At 43.6% G+C, this 24,691-nt stretch overlaps 1 protein-coding gene across 8 annotated transcripts in view; it reads left to right on the top strand.

Moving 5' to 3' along the window:
* The window catches only part of PPP2R2D (protein phosphatase 2 regulatory subunit Bdelta), a 150,033-nt gene that overhangs the window by 38,169 nt on the left and 87,173 nt on the right, over nucleotides 1-24,691 (top strand). For 3 of the 8 annotated variants that reach the window (XM_033942624.1, XM_033942625.1, XM_033942626.1), the window contains 2 exons: nucleotides 8,047-8,144; nucleotides 24,321-24,486. In XM_033942624.1, coding sequence (XP_033798515.1) covers nucleotides 8,047-8,144; nucleotides 24,321-24,486 — 264 coding nt within the window. Of the gene's footprint in view, nucleotides 1-2,685; nucleotides 2,737-8,046; nucleotides 8,145-24,320; nucleotides 24,487-24,691 lie in introns of those variants that run through there. The other 5 variants (XM_033942629.1, XM_033942628.1, XM_033942627.1 and 2 more) reach the window with 4 other exon arrangements.

The following is a 24,691-nucleotide window of genomic DNA, read 5'->3' as shown; positions in this document are numbered from 1 at the left end:
TTTTATTTTATTTTTTTACTGGCAATATATTAGGATAAGTAGTAGTAGTGAACACTGGTCTATCATTTTGTCATTCCAAATCTGCTTGCTGATGGGCATAGCCCACACTTTCTGAAATAGTCTGGTGAGACTAAAGGAAAGAAAAGCAGGTAAAGTCTAACTTTTCCTCTCTTCAAGTGGTAGATATTGTTGAGGAATTTTTCAACACAGATGTGTTCATTCTAAGAAAGACTTTAACCTCAGTGAATAGTATTGAACTATTGAGCTAGGATTTATTTTTAACCACTGTTTATGTTGAGTTCTGGAGGCTCTAATTGATAGTATTCAGCTACTTTGACTTTCTTTACTCTGTTAATGCTACCATTCATTGGATTTCTGCATGTATATTGAAGTTTATTCTAATTCAATGTGTCTAGTAGTCCTGATCCTTAAGGTTATGCATCTGAACCCTTGTAAAATGCTGTCAATCATCTTTGAACTCCACCTCCTTCCCAGGCAGCTGCTCCTGCCCCCTCAGTTTTTTTTTTCTGTAAGCAAGTTGCTGAAAAGTGTTTCTGCTCTGCGGTTTTATTATTTTCAGATATTTTTTTCTTAGTGTTTGGTTGGAGGTGTGGTGCCCAAAGTTCCCACTTTGCTTTTTTTGTGTGTGTAGTATACCAAGAGTGTCAAACTCAATTTCATAAGGGGCTGAAATCTAAAATATAGGCTAAGCCGTGGGCCGATTTGTTAAATTAAGATACTTAGAGGTCCTTTTATTAAGGTACGCTAACTGATTTAGCGCACGCTAAGTGTGCACCTTAATAAATGGACCCCTTAGTCTTAGGGCTACAGCCTGGTCATTATTCAAATCATGTTTCCCTTCCCTCTTTCTTTCATGCTGTCTTCCTTTTGTTACACTTAGTGATGTCACATCCTGCTCTTGCTCCAGCTCACCATACCTAGACATAGTAACTGCAACAACTGTAAAGCTCTTTTTACTCATCTGTCCCCCTATTTCTGACTCTCCAAGTCATCACTCTTCAAACAGATCAATCATTTGTCCTCTCCTTTCTTCTTTCCCCTCCCTCATTCAATTCTTCTCTATCCAGATCACTCCCACTGTCTTTTCTACAGAGAAAACTTCCTTTTACCTCCACCTCTCCTCCCCAGTCCTCCCCAAATACTTGCACCCCCAACCACTGTAATGAGGTTTCAGTGGTATTTAAAATCCTTACCACAGTATTTTCAAACAGTTGTCTTGTCCTTGAAACTAAAGTCACCATTCATGAAAACTTTTGCTGTCCGATGCCATTTTCTCTCTTCACAGTGCCCCCGTTTATTAAACCATGATAGTGTTTTTTAGCGCCGGGAGCCACACTAAATGCTGCGTACTGCTTCCAGCACTAAAAACTGCTAGCGAACTTTAGTAAAAGTCGTCACCACCTCCCACCCGACATACTACCTCGTCAGTCCAGGACGCTGGAGGGAGGAAAGTGGAGCACGCTCACTCCTAACAATTGGGCATCTACTTGGTGACTGACAAGCACGAGGGACAATGAGGAAGAGTGCCGACCCCAGCCATTCATGCGTCCTCTGCTGCGGGAAGGAACGGCGGGCCAAATCTCAGCCAAATTTCAGCCCAGATTGTGGGCCAAATTTAATCACCCGCGGGCCAGAGTTTGACATGTCTGCCATATACTTAGCATTTTACATTGGAAGCTATACAGATTTTAGATATTTATTTTCTCTGTTAACACTGGTTTTCAATGTAGTATTGTATGAGGAAGTTGGACAACTGAAATGGCTAAAATTTGTATAAATTGGTTATTGTGATTGTCTCCTTGTGTATGTGATTGGATATATACCCACTCGTAAAGATTAATCTCTACTGGTCTGGAGAAGCTAAAAGAAAGTAAATTAGCAGGTAAGAACCTAATTTCTCCTTCTTGTACAACCCCACTCTGCTCCTGACCCCTTGGTTAGTCAATCCCTTGTAGGAAGTTTCATTTGCATGCTTTTGCTCCTCCTCCTCTTCTGTGGACTGCCCTTCAATTCCTCTCTGAGAAGCAGCCTCCTATTTCAGTGAAGGCCCACTCCACGCGAGAAATTGCTTCTTCGTGGGCAGAATCTTCAGTGGTTTCCCCAGAAGAGATTTGTAGAGCTGCCACTTAGTCTTCTCACTATACATTCACAAAGTTTTACAGAATAGATGTGGTGGCCAAGCAGGATTCCACATTTAGATCTTCGATCCTGGTAGTTGACTCATTGGTCCCATCCTAAGTTTGAGGGATTGCTCTGTTACATCCCAAGGGTTCAGGAATAGAGTGGGGGTTGTACATGAAGGAAAGATTAGGTTTTTACCTCGTTAATCTTTCTTGTAAACCCACACTATTCCTGAAGCCCGCCCTGGGAAATTCTGATTTGCCTGCTGTCTGCCTCAGTCAGTACTGGTAAGCTGAACTTTTCGTTTCTCTGCCAGCCTTAAAGAGTGCCATTCATGATGATCGCTTCTTAGCTCCACAGGGTTCATTAGTGATGAGCCCCCTCTGTTTGTGCAGGTTGGGTTTTCAGCAGATATTCAATTGTTTCATTGTTTATTCTGTTTTCAGTGACTTGGTATTTGTTATGCTGTTAATGATATGAGCAGATTAGACAAATTTCTCAGGGAGCATTCTAGTACCCTTCGCTCTTCTGTGTCCTCTACAGGAAAGATTGTCTGCTTTGTGATGCATTGAGGAATGGGAGGGCAGTCCAGAGGTAAGAGAGGAGGAGCAAAAGTATGCAAATGAAGCTTCCTACAAGAGATCTCGCAAGAAGGGATTGACTACCTGGGGGTTCAGAAATAGAGTGTGGGTTTACAAGAAAGAAGATTGAGGTAAGAACCTAATCTTTCCTGAGTATAGAAATGTCATTCTTTGCTGTTTTAAGGCATTGACTTGAAGAGCTCGACATATCCTGGGTGCCAGGTTGCTATGGTGACTAGAAATTTTGCCATGACGGCGGATCTTTTTGCACTGCACCTTCCTTTTGGAGCCACTAGAAAAGCCAAGCGTTTAGTGTAATGTAATGTAATTTATTTCTTATATACCGCTACATCCGTTAGGTTCTAAGCGGTTTACAGAAAATATACATTAGAAACTCTGGGTGCAACATTGCAGCCACGCAATGCCAGAATGGAAAACACAGCTCTTTTAGATATTACTACTGCTGCAGCAGCAGCACCTTCATGAAGGTTAAGTAGGTGACTAGATCTGGAAATCTGTGGGAGTGGGGAACAGCAGATGGCAGGGGGAGTAGCGGTTTGGGTTGAGAGGGAACCTGGGAGGCTCAAGCCATGATGAGTGAGGCAGCTACCTCAGGTCTGACAACCCATAGTCTGCCAACATACTGTATTCAGCATGTTTTGGGGGTACAGTGTGAAAAGCTGCACAGATCTCGGTGCCATGTCATGTTGTATACCCCTTGATTTTCAGCTTCAGTGGGAATATATCGGGGAAGGGTAAAAGAGAACCACTGACTCCTCCTTGTCAAAGAAAATGTGTCAAGGCATAAGTTTGATACATTTATTTTTAATATAGAAAGTAAACTTTCTTTTTTTTTCTTGCTAGTCTACTCCAGACTAATGGGTTGTGCTCTCCAACCAGTAAATGAATGTAGAGAGTGCTGAATTTCAGTGACATCACCATTATAAAGACTGGTGCAGTCCTGTATCTCTTCGGTATTCTCGGCCTACAGTATTTTGCAGACTGGATTGGAACCACGATCGGTTTGGTCTGGTCCCCAAAAGCTTGGCTCAAGGCCCATGTTTCTGGATGGGCCAATACCATGGCAGTAGCTCTCAGGGGTCAGTCCAAGAACTTCATCTGATTGAGGTATAAGGAGTCGTAGCCCCAGAGCCAAGACTGGGATATGGGCCTCCTCTGATAAGACTTGGATCCCAGATGGAGTGTGGTAAGTGCTGTGGGGGAGCTCCTTCGGTGTCTGCCTGTCTGTGAGTGCTCCCTTATCTCTGTCTTGGCTAGGCCTTTCCAAGCACTTTTGTTTGGGGCACATATTTAAAATAAATAGTGTTTTCAGGTGGGATAGGTTGTGAATGGGCTTGCAAGAACTCCAGGTTCATAGCAGTGGACGGGCTGAGGTGTGTGTACTGTGGGTTTAGGAAGCCATAGTAAGTGGTTGGGAGGTGTTTGTGTATGGTGACATGGATGCTGGCTCTTTTGGCCTTCCTGTGATAGAGAAGTGGCAGGGCAACTTGTAGCAGTGGCAGATGGCAGTTTCTTTTTTTTTTTTTTTTTAACTATTTTTATTTAAGGTAGTTTAAAATTTTTCACTCAAATAATTCTTGGGCTTTCCCTGCTCAGGGGGTCCTTGGACTCCCGTGCGTTATCAGGATACCCTTGCAATGCTTGGAGGGGAACCCTAAAGGTGGGGGGATTTCTGGGATACATGGGTAGCTATAATTGACACATGACTTTGTATTGTTATGCCTTGTTCTAGCGGATTTCCCGCCACTGTTAGCTGTATCTTGTATTTTGCTGTATTGTCATGATACCGCTTTTTTCAGTCAGTAAAAATTGTTTACAATCTAAAAAACAAAACCCAATCGCAAGTAAATATACCTGTAAGCCCACAAGTTTGGGAAATTGATGGAAATGAAATTACAATAAAATATAATTTCCTATGTGGAGCGGAAATAATTATATGGCAGATCAAGATTCCAAATTCCAGAATTTTGTGCCTGTACCTAGCACCAAGGAATTGGAACCTCCTTTCACAAGCCACAAGAAAGTTGTTTAGGTTCAAAAACCATATAATTATTGTCACCATGACTAATGTAACAGATAGCAGAACATTTCATGATATAATGATGCTCTAGTACAGTGTTCAACCTTTTTACACCTACCTATGGACCGGCGAAAATAAAATAATTATTTTGTGGACTGGCACCGGTCCGCAGACCAGCGGTTGAAGAGCACTGGGCTAAGTTGTGGACCAGACCCCTTCCATCTCCACCCTAGACCCTGCCCCCATAATAGTACTAATTGTAACACTATTTTTTCCATTCATTTTTCATATATACACACAATATACACTTCTCCCTCCGTATTCGCGGTTTCAGCCTTTGCGGTTTCGATTATTCACGGTTTTTAGCTTGCTGGCTCCTGCCCCCAAATTACATCAGCTTTCGTAGAGAAATCGCTGATTCCAAGCATTTACAGAGAAAATCGCTGATTCCCTGCACTTAGTTCACCGTGTTTTTCTCCTTCAGAAACAGGCCAGATCTCCCATTGTTATTCGCGGTTTCACCATATTCAAGATGGTTTTTAATAGAAAACAGCAAATAACATATAAAAGTTATTCATGGTATTTCATGGTATTGCGGTTCTGTTAATCCCCTATCACAGCGAATACGGAGGGAGAAGTGTAATCTTATTAACACTAATGGTTAACCACAAAATTAAACTACACAAAGCACACTGTATGCTTCTCAACATTCATTCCTACCAGAACAGATTACGGGACCACAAACTAAAATTACTAATATATTCAAATGAAACCCTAAGATTAAAGACTCTGCATGTAGTACAACCCCAGTGAAAAAGAAACAAATACATTTCTTACTGAACAGTGCAAAATATAGACAGATGAAAATTCCCAAAATTGACACAATTCAATCACTAAATTGAAAATAAAATTATTCCCCCTACCTTTGTTGTCTCCCTCCCTCCATGCTGTGCCTCCCTCTGCACACATCTTCTCTCTGACCTCCTTGTCAACGTGCCATCCCTTCATCACAACAGTTGGGTGAGGCCGGGTATTCTGCCCTCTCTTGTTTATAAACAGTCAGCTGTCTCTCTTGTCTTCCTCCCCCTCTGCAATAAACGTACCAGCACTCCCATCTGGTTGTTTTATGCTGCCTGTGGCCGGCTCCCTCTTCCTCACTGCCGCAGTTTGCACAAAGCCACATGTAGTGGCTCCTCGCGCATCCTGCGCATCGTCCGGAAGCCTTTAACTCTTACGTTGCAACATCAGTGAGAAGGCTGCCGGTTCAGGCATAGGACGCATGTAGGAGCTGCCACCCATGGCTTTGTGCACTGATCTCCTCAGGCCCGAGGCATGTGCCGGCCGTGGACCAGCAGGAAATTTCTGCGGACCAGCGGTTGAAGAACACTGCTCTAGTACATTTCATGATATAATGATGCTCTAGTCACCAAGGCTCTAATTTAGTGTCTCTCAAACACTGTCTTCATGCCAAGAGAGATTCAAGAATTTTACTTTATTTAAAAAAAATTCCTACATTAGAACAGTTGACATGTATGTTGAGTATGCAAGATCTGTCAGTGTTATGAGCATCTTTGTGCGTAAGGATACAATCGCACAGACAAGCATTCTTTGACATGATTGGTCCTTAAAAACTAACGGCAAGTAATTTTATTTTTTATGCAATAGTTATCTTGAGCAACAAAGCAATCAATGCTTTGTTACTGTTTGGATCTTCTTATCTTTGCAAACTTGGATTTTCAGCTCTGACAGAAATTAACTAAAAAAGATAGAATGTCTTGCAGATGGTGGATGTTGAGCTGTGTTTTGAGTCAATTTGCGCTCAAAAACAAGCACATCCATTGTATTGATTAGCAATTCTTTTCTATTTACTTTAGTTTTGTTACAATTACCCATAAATAGCTTAAAAAACTTTAAATAAATAACTCTCAAATTTACTGGAGTAGAGCTCCCTGCTCTCGATCCAACAAATAGGTATAATGCCAGTACTGTGCAAACTTTCTTGTAAATACTTTCTGCCCATTTCCAGAGGCGGTATTAATTAAGAAAAGTTTATTTAAAATAATCATCAAACAGTAGTGGAGAAAAATATGACCTAAAATTATCTTAAAGCACCACACACTGTTGGATACCTTATCTTAAAGTGGCACCATCATCGGTAAAAAAAAAAAAAAATCCCACTAATGCAAAAAAACAAAATAAAAAAAATGTAGTTTTTGTATGTATATATATCCCCTAATTCTTTAAGCTTGATGCGAGTTATAGAATATCATCTAACTTAAACTGCCAATAATGAACGTAACTGGTGTTAACTGGCACTAACAGTATTCCATCGCTGTTGGCTGATTTTCAAACAGCGATTGATTCCCTATCAAGTTTGCACGGAGCTGCAGATCATTTGCATGCAAACTCACCGACTGACAGTGGTGACATGAAAAGCAGCCTGTGTTACATTAGGGGACAGAAATAAGGCTGGGCTATGGGCAGAGAATGGGTGTGGACTTTATACTATAGTTAACGTACAGCATGCCAACCATCACTTTTGCAGTTAGTGCAGATACACTTAGTGCCTCCTCGGTAGGAGACACTAAGGGCCAGATTCTGTAAACAGTGCCTAAATCAGTAGCTGTCTACAAAACCATTGGTGGCCACATGTCAGTCACACTTAGGCGCCGTTTAAAAATTCATGGCTAGTGGCACATATCACAAACTTAGGTGTCTGCAGTGTAGGCCAGGGTTTTACTGGCCTACATTGCAGACACCTACGGGGTGGTGTGTGTTTGGTTTTTTTAATCTCGTCTAACGGCAGCTAAGGTCAAATTAGGCATGGTTTGGGGCGGGAATGACCTTAGGTGCCGTTAGATGCCTCCTTGGGCGCGATTACAACATCTATCTTCATAGGTGTCTACTGGTGCATACTTTTATTAACAAATTTTTAATCGATTTTTACTGTCAATTACCATGGTGATTAACACCAATTAAAGCAATTAAGTTAGGCATTGGTACAGCACCTAGAGGCCTTAAGAGCATATGGACTATTCTAATTGCTGGTCATGCTCCCAGCAATTATCAGCCTTTGCACTTGCCACATTTTAATTTTTGCTGTTAAAGCGTGCTAAATGGAAAAACGTAGTGCACTTTTAATAAAAGATCCCCTAAATTGTTTTGGTTTAAAAAAAATAGTTGAATTGTGTTGTGTATTAAATAAAACCAAAAACCCTCTATATTATATTTTATATTCGGTTTTTATCAATTGAGCTTCTTAATCATCTCTTGTTCTTTCAGCTGATATTATTTCAACAGTTGAGTTCAACTTTTCTGGAGATCTACTAGCAACAGGAGACAAAGGTGGCAGAGTGGTTATATTTCAAAGGGAACAAGAGGTTGGTGTTAAATATTGTGTACTCTTAAAAACTAAACTGTTGCACTAAAAGATTTTTTGCACAAGCAATATATATTATGTTTACAATGTGACTGTGTAACACTGTACACAACTAATTGCAAAAACATGGGAAGAGGGCATCGTAATTGGATAGTTGCTTCTGGATTAAAAAGGTACTAGAAATAACTGACTTGATAAGACTTAATCTAATCTATACCTTTAGGGAAATGTCAACCTGTGTGCCCTGAGAAAGTAAAATACCAATGTAAAAGTTTGACACATGTTTAAGAGATTTCTTTTTTCACACTTGATACCAGCTCCTGTGGCGTTTACAGTAGAAAATGGGACAAAGTTTGTCCCCATCCCTGCCCCGTCCCCACGTGTCCCCAAGGACTCTCTTCATTTGCATAAGCCTTGAACACTTATGATGGATGATTTTTTTTTTTTTTTTTTTAATTAAAGTATAAAACATGATAGTATTCTGTACAGCTGTTTGTAAATCACAAATAGAGCATTCCATTTTGATCTGTTTTTTTGGTATATCCTTTCCGAAGATTCAGCTGCTTATGTTTTTTATATCATCTGAGAAGGTAATTGGATTGTCTTTAAGACATGGGTGTATTAGAGAACGTACACTGTGAGGTGGATGAACAGGAAACGTTGGAAATGTTCCTTGATGCCAGCAACGATGTGAATCTGTTGCAGGAACAGTAAGATGCTTGAGCAGTTGGGCACATGATGGAAGGACATTGCATCATGATTGGTAGGAGTCTGATCAGCAGGCAAGACTCTTTTGTTGTTGCATCAAAAGCAGACAAAAAAACCCATATATGATGTCATAGAAACATGATGGCAGATAAAGGCCAAATGGTCCATCCAGTCTGCCCATTCGCAGTAACCATTATCTCTTCCTCTCTCTAAGAGATCCCACGTGCCTGTCCCAGGCTTTCTTGAAATAGTTCATTTAAATCCAAAAGAACCTTCCACAGTTTTTAAATAATTGAATTCAATTGCCAATCATCAAGGTTATAGAGAATGACATGGGGACAAAGTTTGCCCCATCCTCATGGTTTATGTCCCCATCCCCACTACATGAGGGAAGTTTCGTGGAGACGCCAGGAAGTACTTCTTCACGGAAAGAGTGATTGAGCATTGGAACAAGCTTCCAGTGCAGGTGATCGAGGCCCGCAGCATCCCAGACTTCAAGAATAAATGGGATACCTATGTGGGATCCCTACGAAGGTCATGCCAAGGAATAGGGGCACTAGGATATAGACTTGAAAGAGCGGGTCAGTAGAGTGGCAGTATAATTATAATTATACTTAAGGGGGTCAGTAGACTTAAAAGGGTGGGTCAATAGTGTGAGCAGACTTGATGGGCTGTAGCCCTTATCTGCCGTCATCTTTCTATGTTTCTACCCCCACTCTGCTGTCTCTGTCCTTGTCCCTGCCCCGCAGTTAACCATGGATATCCATCCCATGTAATTCTCTAATTACAACACTTGGAAAGGTTCCAAAATACATTAGAGGGCAGTTGTTTTTGCAGCATCTGAACTAAAGGTTAATCTAGGACAACCCTTTATCTTTATATTTTTATCACTTTGTGCATGATGCCCTCCTTTTGCAAACATACAGGTTTGTTTTTTTTAAATCAAGTAGACTGAAATGCTACAGCCTTTTTTTTTTAATAGAAAGCTAGAAAGCTATATTTAGCCAATTTTGCTTTTACACATACTGAAGCTTAGGGTAAATCAGCTGTATATATATATGTATATATATATATGTATATATATATATATATATATATAACATATTATTATATAATATATTATTATTATTATTATATATATATATATATATATATATATATATATATATATATATATATATATATATATGAAAATCAACTGTAATATATATATGTTTAAATGGCCTATGAGCTTTAAATTAAAAAGAAACACATGCGAGATGTCTTCATTGTCTTCATATAGTCCAGAAAGAAAGGTAGAGGCATTGAATCCATATTCATTTTACTGCTTCAGCAGAGCCTTCTGCTTCATTTGGTGAAATGAAATGTTTTGCTGTCAAGGTATCCAGTTAAAGCACCATTGATATTATTTCCTGACCACTGATTGATAGTAAAGGAATAGTATAGTATTTAAGCAGTAGAATAAAAATTGGGAAAACCAGAATTCAGATATTGGGCAAGTGAGATGACTCCTTTTCCTTTCAAGCACACAACCTCGTAAAGTTTCATCTAGCAAAGTGTTTTAAGCAGGTAATGCACATTAAATAATGCAATCTCCATTATTCTCAATGAAGTCTCTTTGGGCTAGATTCACAAAGCAAACCGATCGTGTACCGATGGTTTGCGATCCCTTTACTATCAAATTTTCATCCGGCCTGATTCACTTACCTCTCCTGCGATCCGCTTCGAATCCGTGCATGCAAATGAGGTGAAATGCATGCATATTGGACAGCGACCCAATTCACTACACCAAATTTGTGATCCGGCTGGGTTGGCCGATCACCTGAAGAAGCGACTGCTGGGGACCAGTCGAAAACGTCTTTCCGAGTGGAAGCCCTGCAATCTCTCCTGCCTGCTCATCCCGAATGCTGCCCTTCTCAGCTCTGCTTCTTATTTCCTGCTGCTCATCTTTCCGATGCTCTTCTCCTGTCTGCCCAAATTGCTACCTGCCTTGAAATGCCATGATTTCCTGCTTGGACTCTCCCACCCTTCCCCGCAGTGCAAGCCCGTGGTTTTAACCCGCGGGCTCTAAGTGGGTTAAAATCACGGGCTCCATTTATCTTTTTATTATTAGTGAGGCAGCTGGCAAGAGCGGGACCAGATTTCTGGGAGCTACGCAGGTTGGGGGTCGGTGGCGACGTTTGGTTTATTCTCCCCGAAGTCCTGCCACAAGTAAAAAGCTGCTCATATGCATACATGTGCGATCCATTCAGGCAGATAAGGGCGTTCCTCCGATCGCCCCATCTGCATATTTTTGGTTTCTGAATTGATCGGACCTGCCAGGATCGGACCCGATCTGGCAGGTTAGTGAATCCTAGCCTTTATTAACTGTATGCTTTACTTGAATTAGCATCTGTTAATATGCATTAAAGAGCATTAACTGTTTCTGATATTTAGTAAATAAGACCCTGTGAATGGAAATTCTCACTTTGCATTAACAATGAAAAGTTCTATGAAATAAAATCGAAATGATTCTCTGTAGTTTGTAAAATTTAGGTGGATTTGGTTGATTTGGTTTAAATAAGTTCTATCTGTGGAATATAAGTAAATAAGGAAATATGCCTATTAACTGCATGAACACTGATTATACCTTTTAAATGACCATAGTTTTGTTCAGATATGAAAATTAAACTACAGACATCAAAATCCAACAAAATTTATTGCCAGGAAAGAGAGGCAATTCTTAAGAAAAAGTTGTTTTTTATGTACTGCCACATATCTATCTAACAAGGGTGTTCAATAGTAACATCCAAAGAAAGCATTAGAGGAATGATATTTTATTGCATAAACATCAGATAAACATAAGATAAAACAGAAACAGATTATATATTTATATATATATATTGAAAAACAACACCATCACCATGTCTGCCATGTTCCTTCCCCTCCCAATTGGGAATCCGGTCGATTGATGGATCGGTACAGTACACGGTTCCCTTGGCTGCAGCTGGATTCAAATTCTAGGATGTGACTCTCAGTCTTCTTATATAGCATAAAAAATGCTGAATTAAGTTGTTCTCACACACACACACACTGCTGTTCCTGCAGTAAACAACAGGTGTCCCACTTATTTCACAGTTCTCACAGCTGGAATGTTAACCGCTGCTCAAACTCTATTCCTTATCACAGTTTTATGAGAATAAAAGCAGACATGAAACAGCACAGGAAAACTCCTGTAATATGCCCTCATTAAAACAAGTTGAAAGTTGGTGACTTTTTGTTGAGGCTACTTTAAGCATTAAGGCTTCTTCGGCGGTGTCCTTTGTCACACGTGCCTGTCTCTCGACTGCACAGGCTGGAGAGTGAGGCTGTGGATCCTCTTCCTCAACTTCTTTTGGCTGGGTAAGATTATGTTGCTGACTGGCAACGGCTCCTCGAACATTCACCAAGGTGATGGTGGTCGTAGCAACTTATCTGCAAAAAAATGGGTCTGCAGGTACACCCTTACTTGGATGACCGGCTGATCGGGGCTTTCTTGTTGGCTGAGAGTCTCCACACGGTGAATCAGCTGACCCAGGTGCTGGAGGACCTGGGCTAGATCATGAACTACAGAAAAGCAATCTTGACACCCATGCAGTCTCTGGAATATCTGCGAGTTCTCTTCGACATGACTGCGGGCCATGTTTGTCTTCCAAAGGCATGCAGACAGAAACCGTGTGCCCAGATTTCTACTCTTTTGGAGCTACTGGCTCTTCAGCATTGGACCATCTTCAGGTCCTGGGGTCCATGGCTGCCATAATAGATGTAGTGCCATGGGCAAAGCGCACATGCATCCTCTCCATCATGCCTTACTCTCTCGCTTGACTCCGTACAAGAGAAGATTATCAAGGAAAGAACCTAATCTTTCTGCAAAATATTGGCATTTTACAGGTATACATTTACACATATGTACTATATGTTCTGAACATTTATATGAATAATATACAGCATGTGTATATGTGAGCGCCTAGTTTATAGAATTGCCTTAAATGAGGTGAACATGATTTTTATTGAAAATATTTTGCACTTATGGATTTGTAACTAATGTTAAGGCAGTAGTGAATATTTTGCTTTACTGTGAAATGCAATAAAATATGCTGTGGGAGAGTGTGAAACATAGAAACACAGAAAAAGACGGCAGATAAGGGCCGCGGCCCATCAAGTCTGCCCACCATAATAACCCTCCCCTATTTAACTCTGTGCAGAGATCCCACGTGATGATCCCATTTCTTCTTAAAATCAGGCATGCTGCTTGCCTCGATCACCTGAAGTGGAAGTATATTCCAGCGATCAACCACTCTTTCGGTGAAAAAGTATTTCCTGGTGTCGCCATGCAATTTCCCCCCCCCTGATTTTCCATGAATGTCCTCTTGTTGCCGTCGGACCCTGAAGAAGAAGATATCTTCTTCTACCTCGATACGGCCCGTGAGGTATTTGAACGTCTCGATCATGTCTCCCCTCTCTCTGCTTTCCTCGAGTGAGTATAGCTGTAATTTGTCCAGCCGTTCCTCGTACGGGAGATCCTTGAGTCCCGAGACCATCCGGGTGGCCATTCGCTGGACCGACTCAAGCCTCAGTACATCCTTGCGATAATGAGGCCGCCAGAATTGCACGCAATATTCCAGATGGGGCCTCACCATAGATCTATACAATGGCATAATGACTTCAGGCTTACGGCTGACGAAACTCCTACGTATACATCCTATGATCTGCCTAGCCTTAGATGAAGCCCGCTCCACTTGATTGGCAGTCTTCATGTCTTCACTGATGATCACCCCTAGGTCCCGTTCTGCAACCGTCCTTGCTAGGATCTCGCCATTTAGGGTGTAAGTCTCGCATGGATTTTGATTGCCAAGGTGCATGACTTTGCATTTCTTGGCATTAAAACTCAGTTGCCAGGTCTTTGACCATTGCTCCAATAGGAGTAGGTCGTGTTTCATATTGTCCGTGTGGTGCAGTGGTTAAAGCTACAGCCTCAGCACCCTGAGGTTGTGGGTTCAAAACCACGCTGCTCCTTGTGACCGTGGGCAAGTCACATAATCCCCCTATACATGTACCCCAGGTACATTAGATAGATTGTGAGCCCTCCAGGATAGATAGGGAATGGAAAAATTTTAGTATCAGATTTTAGGGCCTGTTTTACAAAGGCGCACGGCAACAGCCCCGAAGCCCTTTAAATCTCTATAGGCTTCGGGGCCATTACCGCACTGCAGCCGCTAGTGCGGCTTTGTAAAATAGGCCCTTAGATATAATTGCACCTTTAAAAACATACACAAAGAAACATAGATTTTTAAATGTCTGGTATGATATGGAATTATTAGAGCTCAAATGGGAATAAAGGAAAATAGAAAAAACTTGGTTAAAATTGGGTAAAATGGAAGAGAAGGTAAACTGGTGATTAAAGTTGAAAGATTATAAAAGATTGAGTGAGGTGATTAAATTTACAGATGACGCTAAACTGTTCAAAATTGTTGAAACGCATGCGTATTGTGAAAAATTGCATGTGAACCTTAGGAACTTGGAAGACTGGACGTCCAAATGGCAGATGAAATTTAATGTGGACAAATGCAAAGTGATGCACATTGGGAAGAATAACCTGAATCACAATTACCGGATGCTGGGGTCCACCTTGGGGTTAGTGCCCAAGAAAATGATCTGGGTATCATTGTAGACAATACGATGAAACCTTCCGCCCAATGTGCGGCGGTGGCTAAAAAAGCAACAGGATGCTGGGAATTATTAAAAAGGGATGGTTAACAAGACTAAGTGTCATAATGCCCCTGTATCACTCCATGGTGCAACCTCACCTGGAATATTGCATTCAATTTTGATCTCCTTATCTCAAGAAAGATATAGTGGCGCTTGAAAAGATTCATAAATGACCAACATGGTAAAGGGGATGGAACTCCTCTCGTATGAGGAAAGACTAAAATGTTTAGGGCTCTTCAGCTTGGAAAAGACGGCTGAGGGGAGATATGATTGAAGTCTACAAAATTCTGAGTGGAGTAGAACGGGTACAAGTGGATCGATTTTTCACTCCGTCAAAAATTTCAAAGGCTAGGGGACACTCAAAAGTTACAGGGAAATATTTTTAAAACCAATAGGAGGAATTTTTTTTCACTCGGAGAATAGTTAAGCTCTGGAACGCATTGTCAGAGGATGTGGTAAGAATGGATAGTGTAGCTGGTTTTAAGAAAGGTTTAGACAAGTTCTGGAGGAAAAGTCTATAGTCTGTTATTGAGAAAGACATGGGGGAAGTCACTGCTTGCCTTGTATTGGTTGCATGGAATATTGCTACACCTTGGGTTTTGGCCAGGTACTAGTGACCTGGATTGGCCACCGTGGGAATGGGCTACTGGGCTTGATGGACCTTTGGTCTGACCTAGTAAGGCTATTCTTATGTTCTTAGGAAAAACAAACTAAATTCTAAGCCCATAAAATTGGGGCAGCAAACACTAATAGTAAAGAGTTGTTTAAACTGGTTAATAACCTGTCGACATCGAATCTAAGAAACGTTCAAAGTTTGAAAGTTCACCATCCTCTGAGGTTCTTGCTGAGTTTTTTGGGTTTTGTTTTTTTTTTTTTAAATAAGATCGGTAACCTGAGAGTTAACTGAAAGTTCACCATCCTCTGAGGTTCTTGCTGAGTGTTTTTTTTTTTCTTAAAAAAATAAGATCGGTAACCTGAAAGTTAACTGAAAGTTCACCATCCTCTGAGGCTCTTGCTGAGTTCTTTTTTTAAAATTAAAAAAAAAAAAAAAAAATCAGTAACCTGAGAGTTAACTTTAGCCTACTGATTGTTAGAGACCACAGTATGAATATGGTACAACTATGCGATGACGCTATGGCGGACATGATTTTGCAACAATTTAAATCTCCTGACTGGCTACTTTTTTGTAAGCTATTCACTAAATATACTAAGTCTAACTGTCAACTGGACAATTATCCACCTAATGTACTGAGGAACGCCTCATTTACTTTTTTTTTTTTTTTTTTTTAAATTCATTTTCAAAACTTCAATTATCACAGGACAAGCAGGCAGCGTATTCTCTACGTCACCGACGGAGCCCCCTAGCGGATGTTTTCGCAAGCAGACTTGCTTGAAGACTTTCAAGCTTGCGATTGTCCCGCGTGTGCCCCTCCCGCCCGGTCTAGGGCATGCATCTCCTCAGCATGTCCTCAGTTCTCTGTTTTCCGCGGAGCCAGAAGCACTGCTCCCTTGCTTCGCGCGATATCGTTGTCCCTCTTGCACCGTGGCTTGTTTGGTTAGTTTCTTTTGAGTCACTGTGCTCGCATCTGTGGGTGTTTTTTTTTCTTTTTATTTGTTTTTCGGTTCGTACCTTTTTGACTGGGTTCCCAGTCTTACTCTGGCCGCCTGGCCTCTTATGTCCTGGCCTCGTTCCGGGTTTAAAAACTGTGCTAAGTGCAACCGGGTTATCTCCATCACCGACCCTCATCGTTGGTGTGTGGAGTGCCTGGGTGCAGAGCACCGCGCTGAGTTGTGCCCCCGTTGTGTGACTTTGCAACCGCGGGCTCTTCGTTGGAGGGTGGCCAAGATTCTCCAACTCTTTGGCCCCATGGATACTGCGGGACAGGCCTCGAGCTCGGCATCGGTGCTCTCTTTGGGTGCTTCGGCCTCGAAGTCTCCGTCGGCCTCGGCCCCTCCTGTTACTCTGGCTTTGGGTAAGTCTCCTCTTTCCTTCTCAGGTGTGCCGACAAAGAAGCCTACCTCCGAGTCTCATGCCAGTGCCGCCTCGTCGGCATCTTCGAGACATCACTCAAAGCGTGTCTCCTCACATAGGGAATACTCTTCCTCGAGGTCGCCCCCGAAGGAGCGCACGCCTGCACCTAAGACCCAACTACCTTTGGTCTCAGTGCCTATGTTCGAGGACATGCTTAAGGCTATTCTTACCACGCAGCTTTCCTCGGTGGTGAGCCAACTAGTTACGACTTCAACGCCTCTGACCTTTTTCTCGACCCAGTCTCGGTCTGACCAGCCTGAGCATCCCCTCGTTTCTCGAGGCCCTGCCCATAAGACTCGCCGGGTTCCCTCGAGTGATTCTTCATCCCCCGAGTCACCTGTAACTTTTCGGGGTTCCAGACCAGGGGGGGTTTTTTCCCCCGTTACTTTGTCGAGGTTTGCCCCTCCTAAGAAGCCCCGGGCTTCTCCGCCCGGCATAAGTTTTTGGCCCCGGCTCGGCTCATGATGGTCCTCCTAGGTCACATGGCCTCCATGGTTCACGTGACTCCTTTTGCCAGACTTCACCTCCGTATTCCTCAATGGACTCTAGCGTCCCAATGGAACCTGGACCGGGACCCTGTCTCTCGACTCATTGTCGTGACTCCTTTGTTGAGGCAGTCTCTCCATTGTTGGATGCTCTCTTCCAGTCTTTCAAGAGGTTTTCTGTTTCATGCTCCTCCTCCGCAGAAGGTCTTGACTACGGACTTGTCAGCCTATGCTTGGGGGGCTCATCTTGACGGTATTCGCACTCAGAGTCTTTGGTCCGGTGCCAACCGACTTTGTCACATCAATCTGCTAGAGCTGCGAGCGATCTTCTCCCTGAAGGCTTTTTGTCACCTGCTTCGCGACCGAGTGGTACTGGTCCGCACGGACAACCAGGTCGCCATGTATTATATCAACAAATAGGGGGGAATGGGGTCCAGGTCCCTGTGCCAGGAGTCAATGCGGCTCTGGGATTGGGCCATCGGCCACAACATATTCCTTCGAGCGGTCTACATTCAGGGCCAACACAATTGTCTGGCGGACAGGTTGAGTCGTCTTCTGCAGCCTCACGAATTGTCCATCCATTCCTTGACCCTGCGTCAGGTATTTGCTCATTGGAAGACTCCGGACGTCGATCTGTTTGTGTCCCCCCACAATCACGAGTTGCCCCGCTTCTGTTCCAGGGTCTACACCCCACTCATACTCGAGGCGAATGCTTTCCTGCTAGATTAGACGAGCCAGTTTCTGTATGTGTTCCCTCCATTCCCTCTGATTCTGAAGACTCGTCAGGCTCAAGTCCACGAGTGCAACCATGATCCTGATTGCTCCTCGGTGGCCCCGACAGCCGTGGTTCTCCCTTCTGTTGCAACTCAGTTCCCGGGAGCTGCTTCTTCTGCCTGTTTTTCCTTCTTTGCTTACGCAGAGTCGAGGTTCTCTGCTTCATCCCAACCTTTAGTCTCTGCATTTAACGGCTTGGTTCCTCGAGACTTAATGCCCTCGTTCAGTTCTCACAGCCTCTGCTGGACGTCCTGGAGGCGTCTCGGAAGGAGTCCACTCGCCAGTGTTACCATCAGAAGTGGACCCGTTTCTCTTCCTGTGCTACTTGACAGCAGGAGCCATTGTCTGCCTCCTTGTCTGCTGTTCTTGACTATCTGTTACACTTGTTTGGCGCTGGGCTCAAGTCCTCCTCGGTTCGAGTCCACCTTAGTGCCATTGCTGTTTTTCATCAGCCGATTGACGGGAAGCCTATCTCTGTTCATCCTGTGTTTTCCCGCTTCATGAAAGGCCTTTTCCACGTTCATCCGCCCCTTAAACCTCCTCCTGTGGTTGGGATCTTAACGTGGTCCTTGCTCGCTTTATGAAACCCTTGTTCGAACCGCTAGCACGGGCTCGCTTGAAGTATCTTACTTGGAAGGTTGTGTTTCTTATTGCTCTCAATTCTGCCCATCGGGTCTGTGAGCTTCAAGCCTTGGTAGCGGACCCTCCTTTCACTGTCTTCCATCATGATAAGGTGGTGCTCCGTATCCATCCTAACTTCTTGCCTAAGGTTGTTTCTAGTTTCACATCAACCAGTCCATTGTTCTCCCTGTGTTTTTTCCGAAGCCCCACTCTCACCCTGGAGAGGTGGCTCTGCATTCTCTTGATTGTAAGCGTGCGCTGGCCTTCTACTTGAAGCGCACTGCTCCCTAGCTGTTCATCTCTTTTGATCCTAATCGCTTGGATTGTTCTGTTTCTAAGCGGACCGTTTCTAACTGGTTGGCCGCTTGTATCTCTTTTTGTTACGCTCAGGCTTATCTCTCCCTTCTGGGTCGAGTCATTGGCCACAAGGTCAGAGGGATGGCAGCATCTGTTGCTTTCCTCCACTCGACTTCACTTGAGGAAATCTGTAAGGCTGCCACTTGGTCCTCGGTTCATATGTTTACCTCGCACTACTGTCTGGATACTTTCTTCAGGTGTGATGGCCATTTTGGCCAGTCCGTTTTGCAAAATCTGTTCTCCTAAATTGCCAACTCTCCCTCCATCCCATTTTGGTTAGCTTGGAGATCTCCCACATGTAGAGAATATGCTGCCTGCTTGTCCTGGGATAAAGCACAGTTTCTTACCGTTACAGGTGTTATCCAGGGACAGCAGGCAGATATCTCGAAACTCACCCACCTCCTTTGCTAGCTATCTGAACTGAGGACACGCTGAGGAGACGGATGCCCTAGACCGTGTGGGAGGGGCACGCGCGGGCCAATCGCAAGGTTGAAGGTCTTCAAGCAAGTCTGCTTGCGAAAACGTCCGCTAGGGGGCTCCGTCGGTGATGTCACCCACATGTAGAGAATATCTGCCTGCATAATAACTTTTTTATTTAAAGATGCTTTTACTATTTAATTTTATACTCGGTTTATATATTCCTGGTTTTTCAAGCTCATCTTTTAATCTCTTAATTCTATTTTTGCCCCTTCCTTATGTGTGTAACTTTAATGTTTTTCCCATCTTAGACTGAGAATATTGTAACTTTTTCCCTTTTTTCCCTAATGTATCTAGTTTGTGATGTAACTCCTTAAAGTTTTAACATTGTATGTTATAAATTTTTGCTTTTCAAAAATTTGTTAAGAAGCTTTGTTTTTAACTCTATTTGTTATCATTTATGATATTTTACTGTACATCGCTTAGAAATTGTTATAGGCGATACATCAAATAAAATTGAACTTGAACTTGAACCTGTTATGGTAAGTAACTGTGCTTTGTGCACAAAAGATGATGCATTTCCATAAAATATTATCAGAAGTTTTTCCTGTCTAGTCCTAATAACAAAATCAACAAAAGTGCGAAGAGGAGAGGCAAGAGCGCTTCTGGTGCCTCGCAGCGTTCTGTTGTACCGACTCTCAGCAAAATTGAAGATCTTTTGCGGCGGATGCAGGGAGTTACAAATCTGATGTCTGGAGCTAGCCCGCTGAGGGCATCGGGGTCAAGCGAGACCGATTTTTGCACCTCCTGGGCCAGATACCACCTTGAGCCCAGACATACAAGCCCCATCCCCACAGCCGTGAATCACTAGCTCTCCAGGGAGTGAGGCAACCCCGGAGCTGGGGGTGGTCCTTTCTCCAGAGGCAGGTTATAGCATAGTGGAGAGCATGGAGGCAGAACTCCCTGTACAGGGGAGTTCTATAGAAGATTTGGAGGCTTTGCCAGCAAGCGGTGGTGGAATAAACCAGACGGAGCAAAGCCAAGGAACTCTTCTTCAGGGTGAGCATTTTTACACTCAACAAAAATTTCCTATATGGGAGAAGCCCACTCAGGTGACTCTGGAATCACTATGAGATTTAGTGGCTAATTTTGCTAAGACTATTAGCCCCAATTTCCATTATAAAGAGAATAAGTTAATTCAACACACAAAGGAGCTTAAAGATATAAAAGAAGATCAGACTGCTTCAAAAACTTTAGTTCAAAAGCTTGACCAAGATGTTATAGCAGTGAAACAATTGCAAGAGGCCCTAATTAAGGCCAATGTAAATCTCAGAAAGAAATTGGAAGTGCTTGAGAATGCTTCAAGAAATAATAATTTGAGACTTATTAACTTTTCAAGAATGACCATGGTAACTCCTAGGGAAATGCTTAGGAGATACCTGCTAGAAATTTTACAAGTTTCTGAAGAGACACTACCTCCGTTTTCTCAAGTTTATTACCTCCCAAATAAAATTGGGCCTCATCTACAGAAAAAATCTGATCAAGCAGTGTTAAATGAATCAGAAATTTTGGAGACATCTGATAAGGATATGGTAACACCGTCCACATTGATATTAACTGTAGCTCTCTTGATTGATAAAGGATGGTTATTGAGGCTTTTCTTTAAAAATAAACAAAAAGTTCATAGGACTAAAAATTCAAATATACCCTGATCTTTCAAGAGAGACTCAAAAACGACATTGAGAATTTCTTCTTTTGAGACCAGGGGTCACTTTGTTAGGGGCAACTTTTTACCTGAGATACCCCTGTAAGTGTATTACCGTATTTTCACGCAAATAACACGCACCCGTATAAAACGCGCACACGAATATAGCGCGCAGAAATCACGATGATTTGCACAAAAACTTTGATATACCGCGCTCACTGGTATACCGCGCATGCTGCCCGACGCTCCTTTCGCCCGCCCTGACTTTCCGTGCGCTGTCCCGACTCTCCGTTCACCCCCCCTGACTTCCGTGCACTGTCCCCCCTTGAAGGTCTGTCCCCATCCTGAAAGCCTGATGCCCCCCCCCGACGTCCGATACATCCCTCCCCCCCCCCGAAGGACCGCCGACTCCCCAACAATATCGGGCCAGGAGGGAGCCCAAATCCTCCTGGCCACGGCGACCCCCTAACCCCACCCCGCACTACATTACGGGCAGGAGGGATCCCAGGCCCTCCTGCCCTCGACGCAAACCCCCCTCCCCCCCAAGAACCTCCGACCGCCCCCCAGCCGACCCGCGATCCCCCTGGCGACCCCCACGACCCCCCCACCCCCCTTCCCCGTACCTTTGGTAGTTGGGCCAGAAGGGAGCCCAAACCCTCCTGGCCACGGCGACCCCCTAACCCCACCCCGCACTACATTACGGGCAGGAGGGATCCCAGGCCCTCCTGCCCTCGACGCAAACCCCCCTCCCCCCCAAGAACCTCCGACCGCCCCCCAGCCGACCCGCGATCCCCCTGGCGACCCCCACGACCCCCCCACCCCCCTTCCCCGTACCTTTAGTAGTTGGCCGGACAGACGGGAGCCAAACCCGCCTGTCCGGCAGGCAGCCAACGAAGGAATGAAGCCGGATTGGCCCATCCATCCTAAAGCTCCGCCTACTGGTGGGGCCTAAGGCGCGTGGGCCAATCAGAATAGGCCCTGGAGCCTTAGGTCCCACCTGGGGGCGCGGCCTGAGGCACATGGTCGGGTTGGGCCCATGTGCCTCAGGCCGCGCCCCCAGGTGGGACCTAAGGCTCCAGGGCCTATTCTGATTGGCCCACGCGCCTTAGGCCCCACCAGTAGGCGGAGCTTTAGGATGGATGGGCCAATCCGGCCTCATTCCTTCGTTGGCTGCCTGCCGGACAGGCGGGTTTGGCTCCCGTCTGTCCGGCCAACTACTAAAGGTACGGGGAAGGGGGGTGGGGGGGTCGTGGGGGTCGCCAGGGGGATCGCGGGTCGGCTGGGGGGCGGTCGGAGGTTCTTGGGGGGGAGGGGGGTTTGCGTCGAGGGCAGGAGGGCCTGGGATCCCTCCTGCCCGTAATGTAGTGCGGGGTGGGGTTAGGGGGTCGCCGTGGCCAGGAGGGTTTGGGCTCCCTTCTGGCCCAACTACCAAAGGTACGGGGAAGGGGGGTGGGGGGGTCGTGGGGGTCGCCAGGGGGATCGCGGGTCGGCTGGGAGGCGGTCGGAGGTTCTTGGGGGGGGAGGGGGGTTTGCGTCGAGGGCAGGAGGGCCTGGGATCCCTCCTGCCCGTAATGTAGTGCGGGGTGGGGTTAGGGGGTCGCCGTGGCCAGGAGGGTTTGGGCTCCCTTCTGGCCCGATATTGTCGGGAAGTCGGCGGTCGTTCGGGGTGGGGGTGCGAGTGGTCCTGCCGGGGGGGGGGGATGTATCGGACGTCGGGGAGTCGGCCGGGCAAGAGGGCTTGGGCTCCCTCTTGCTCCGATCGTGGATGCGGGTGCGGATGGGAGCGCGTGCGAGCGGTCGTTCGGGGTGGGGGTGCGAGCGGTCCTGCTGGGGGGGTGAATCGGGCGGGGTGGGAACTATGTTTTAAAACTTTGGTATACCGCGCTCACGCATATAACGCGCGAGGGGTATGCGCGGTAGGTAAAAACGCGTATAACGCGCGCGTTATATGCGTGAAAATACGGTATATGCCACCGTTCAGTTAAATATGTCTTTTTTGAACCTCATCAATTAACAGCTTTCTTGGCTATGTCCCGAATAGATGGTGGAACAACAATGACAAGTGCTCAAGAAGTTTAACAAGTATCTCCTACATCAGCACTATTATTTAGCATATTTTCTAATTAATTATAATTTCCCTTTTTTCTCACTTATAAGAATTCTTGGATCTTAAGTTGAGGACTTGAGCTGTGTTAAATGAATTTATTAATGTCCTTTTAATTTTATTTCCTTTTAAGGACTATCAAGGCATAAATTTTATTCCTTGTGAGAATTGTTCTGTCTAACCAACTTTCTGTACAAGTGTTTACTTGATTTGTAAATGTGGAAACTTATAAATAAATTAAAAAAAAAAAAAAATCAACGAAAGTGTACTTCACCTTAATGGCCAGAATTTCTCAATAGCTACTACATTGGATGATCATACAGATCTAACGATTAAAAACTGTTTTTCTGTTCTTTGGAAGCTTCGCACCATTAAAAAATATTTTGTTTTAACGTCCTTTAGGCTGTTGGTCCTGTCTTCAATCCTGTCTGCCCTGGACTACTGTAACATAATCTATTTGGGATCTCACAAAAAAAATCCTTAACAGGTTGAGAATAATACAAAACTCGGCAGTTCGCTTGATCTTTGGTCTTAAAATAATGACCATGTTAGCTCTCACTATCAACAACTTGAGGCAAGAGTTCTGTTCAAATTTGGTTGTATATGCTTTAAAGTATTATTTGGTTTAGCTCCAATTTATCTTTCATCTCATTTTGAATTTCATAGGATTTAACAAGAATACACACCAAAACAGATTGGTTTGCGTTTCCATCACCAAAATCATGTTGTTATAAGAGATTCTTAGAACAAACATTTGCATTTCAGGCCAGTAAAATGAATACCTGGTGGAGCACTTTGATTCCTTAAGCTCAGTCTTACTACTCTTTTATTGAAAACTTTTTTGTTTAATAAATTCATAACTTGATTGCCAGTGCTGTATGGTATCAATAGTTACATATATAAGTAAGTAAACTACTCATGTAGTTTGTAAGGGTTTTGTGTCTCAGATTTTATCATAAAGTACTTTCAAGAGGTCCTTTGTATCTATCTACTTAAATATTTTTAAGGGTTTTCCTAAGTTGCCTATTTCCATTTGCTGACTTTTAATTACCAAACTGTTGTACCAACTGCTAGAACTAACCAACTTATGCAAGAGTCAGAGCTAAGAAAAAAAATAATAAATTCTGTGGTAACTCTTAAGAATGCATTGGTTGCATTTAATGAGTTAATTCCTCCATTTTTAATACTTTCAAGTGATTTTAAACAAGCTATTATAATTCAGATTTTTTTTTCCTTTGTATTTGCAGAATAAAAGCCGTCCTCATTCTCGGGGTGAATATAATGTTTATAGTACCTTTCAAAGTCATGAACCTGAATTTGACTACTTGAAAAGCCTAGAAATTGAGGAAAAAATTAATAAAATTAGGTGGCTACCACAACAGAATGCTGCTCACTTCTTATTGTCTACTAATGGTAAGATTATTTTCAGCTATTTGTATATTCCTCAAGTAATAATCATTTTTCCTTAATAATCATTTAGCACTTCATGACCTTTTTAGAAAGATTTATAGTTAGATTGTTTTGTGGTTCAGTGGTTTGATTCTGGGGTTTATTTCTATGTCGTATCTTCTCTACAAGCTGGTTAGGGTTGGGGATGCAGTAATGGGATACATTACAT

The sequence above is a fragment of the Geotrypetes seraphini genome, chromosome 4 (assembly GCF_902459505.1).
Source record: "Geotrypetes seraphini chromosome 4, aGeoSer1.1, whole genome shotgun sequence".
Taxonomy (NCBI): domain Eukaryota; kingdom Metazoa; phylum Chordata; class Amphibia; order Gymnophiona; family Dermophiidae; genus Geotrypetes; species Geotrypetes seraphini.
This window is presented reverse-complemented; position numbering and strand designations above follow the sequence as displayed.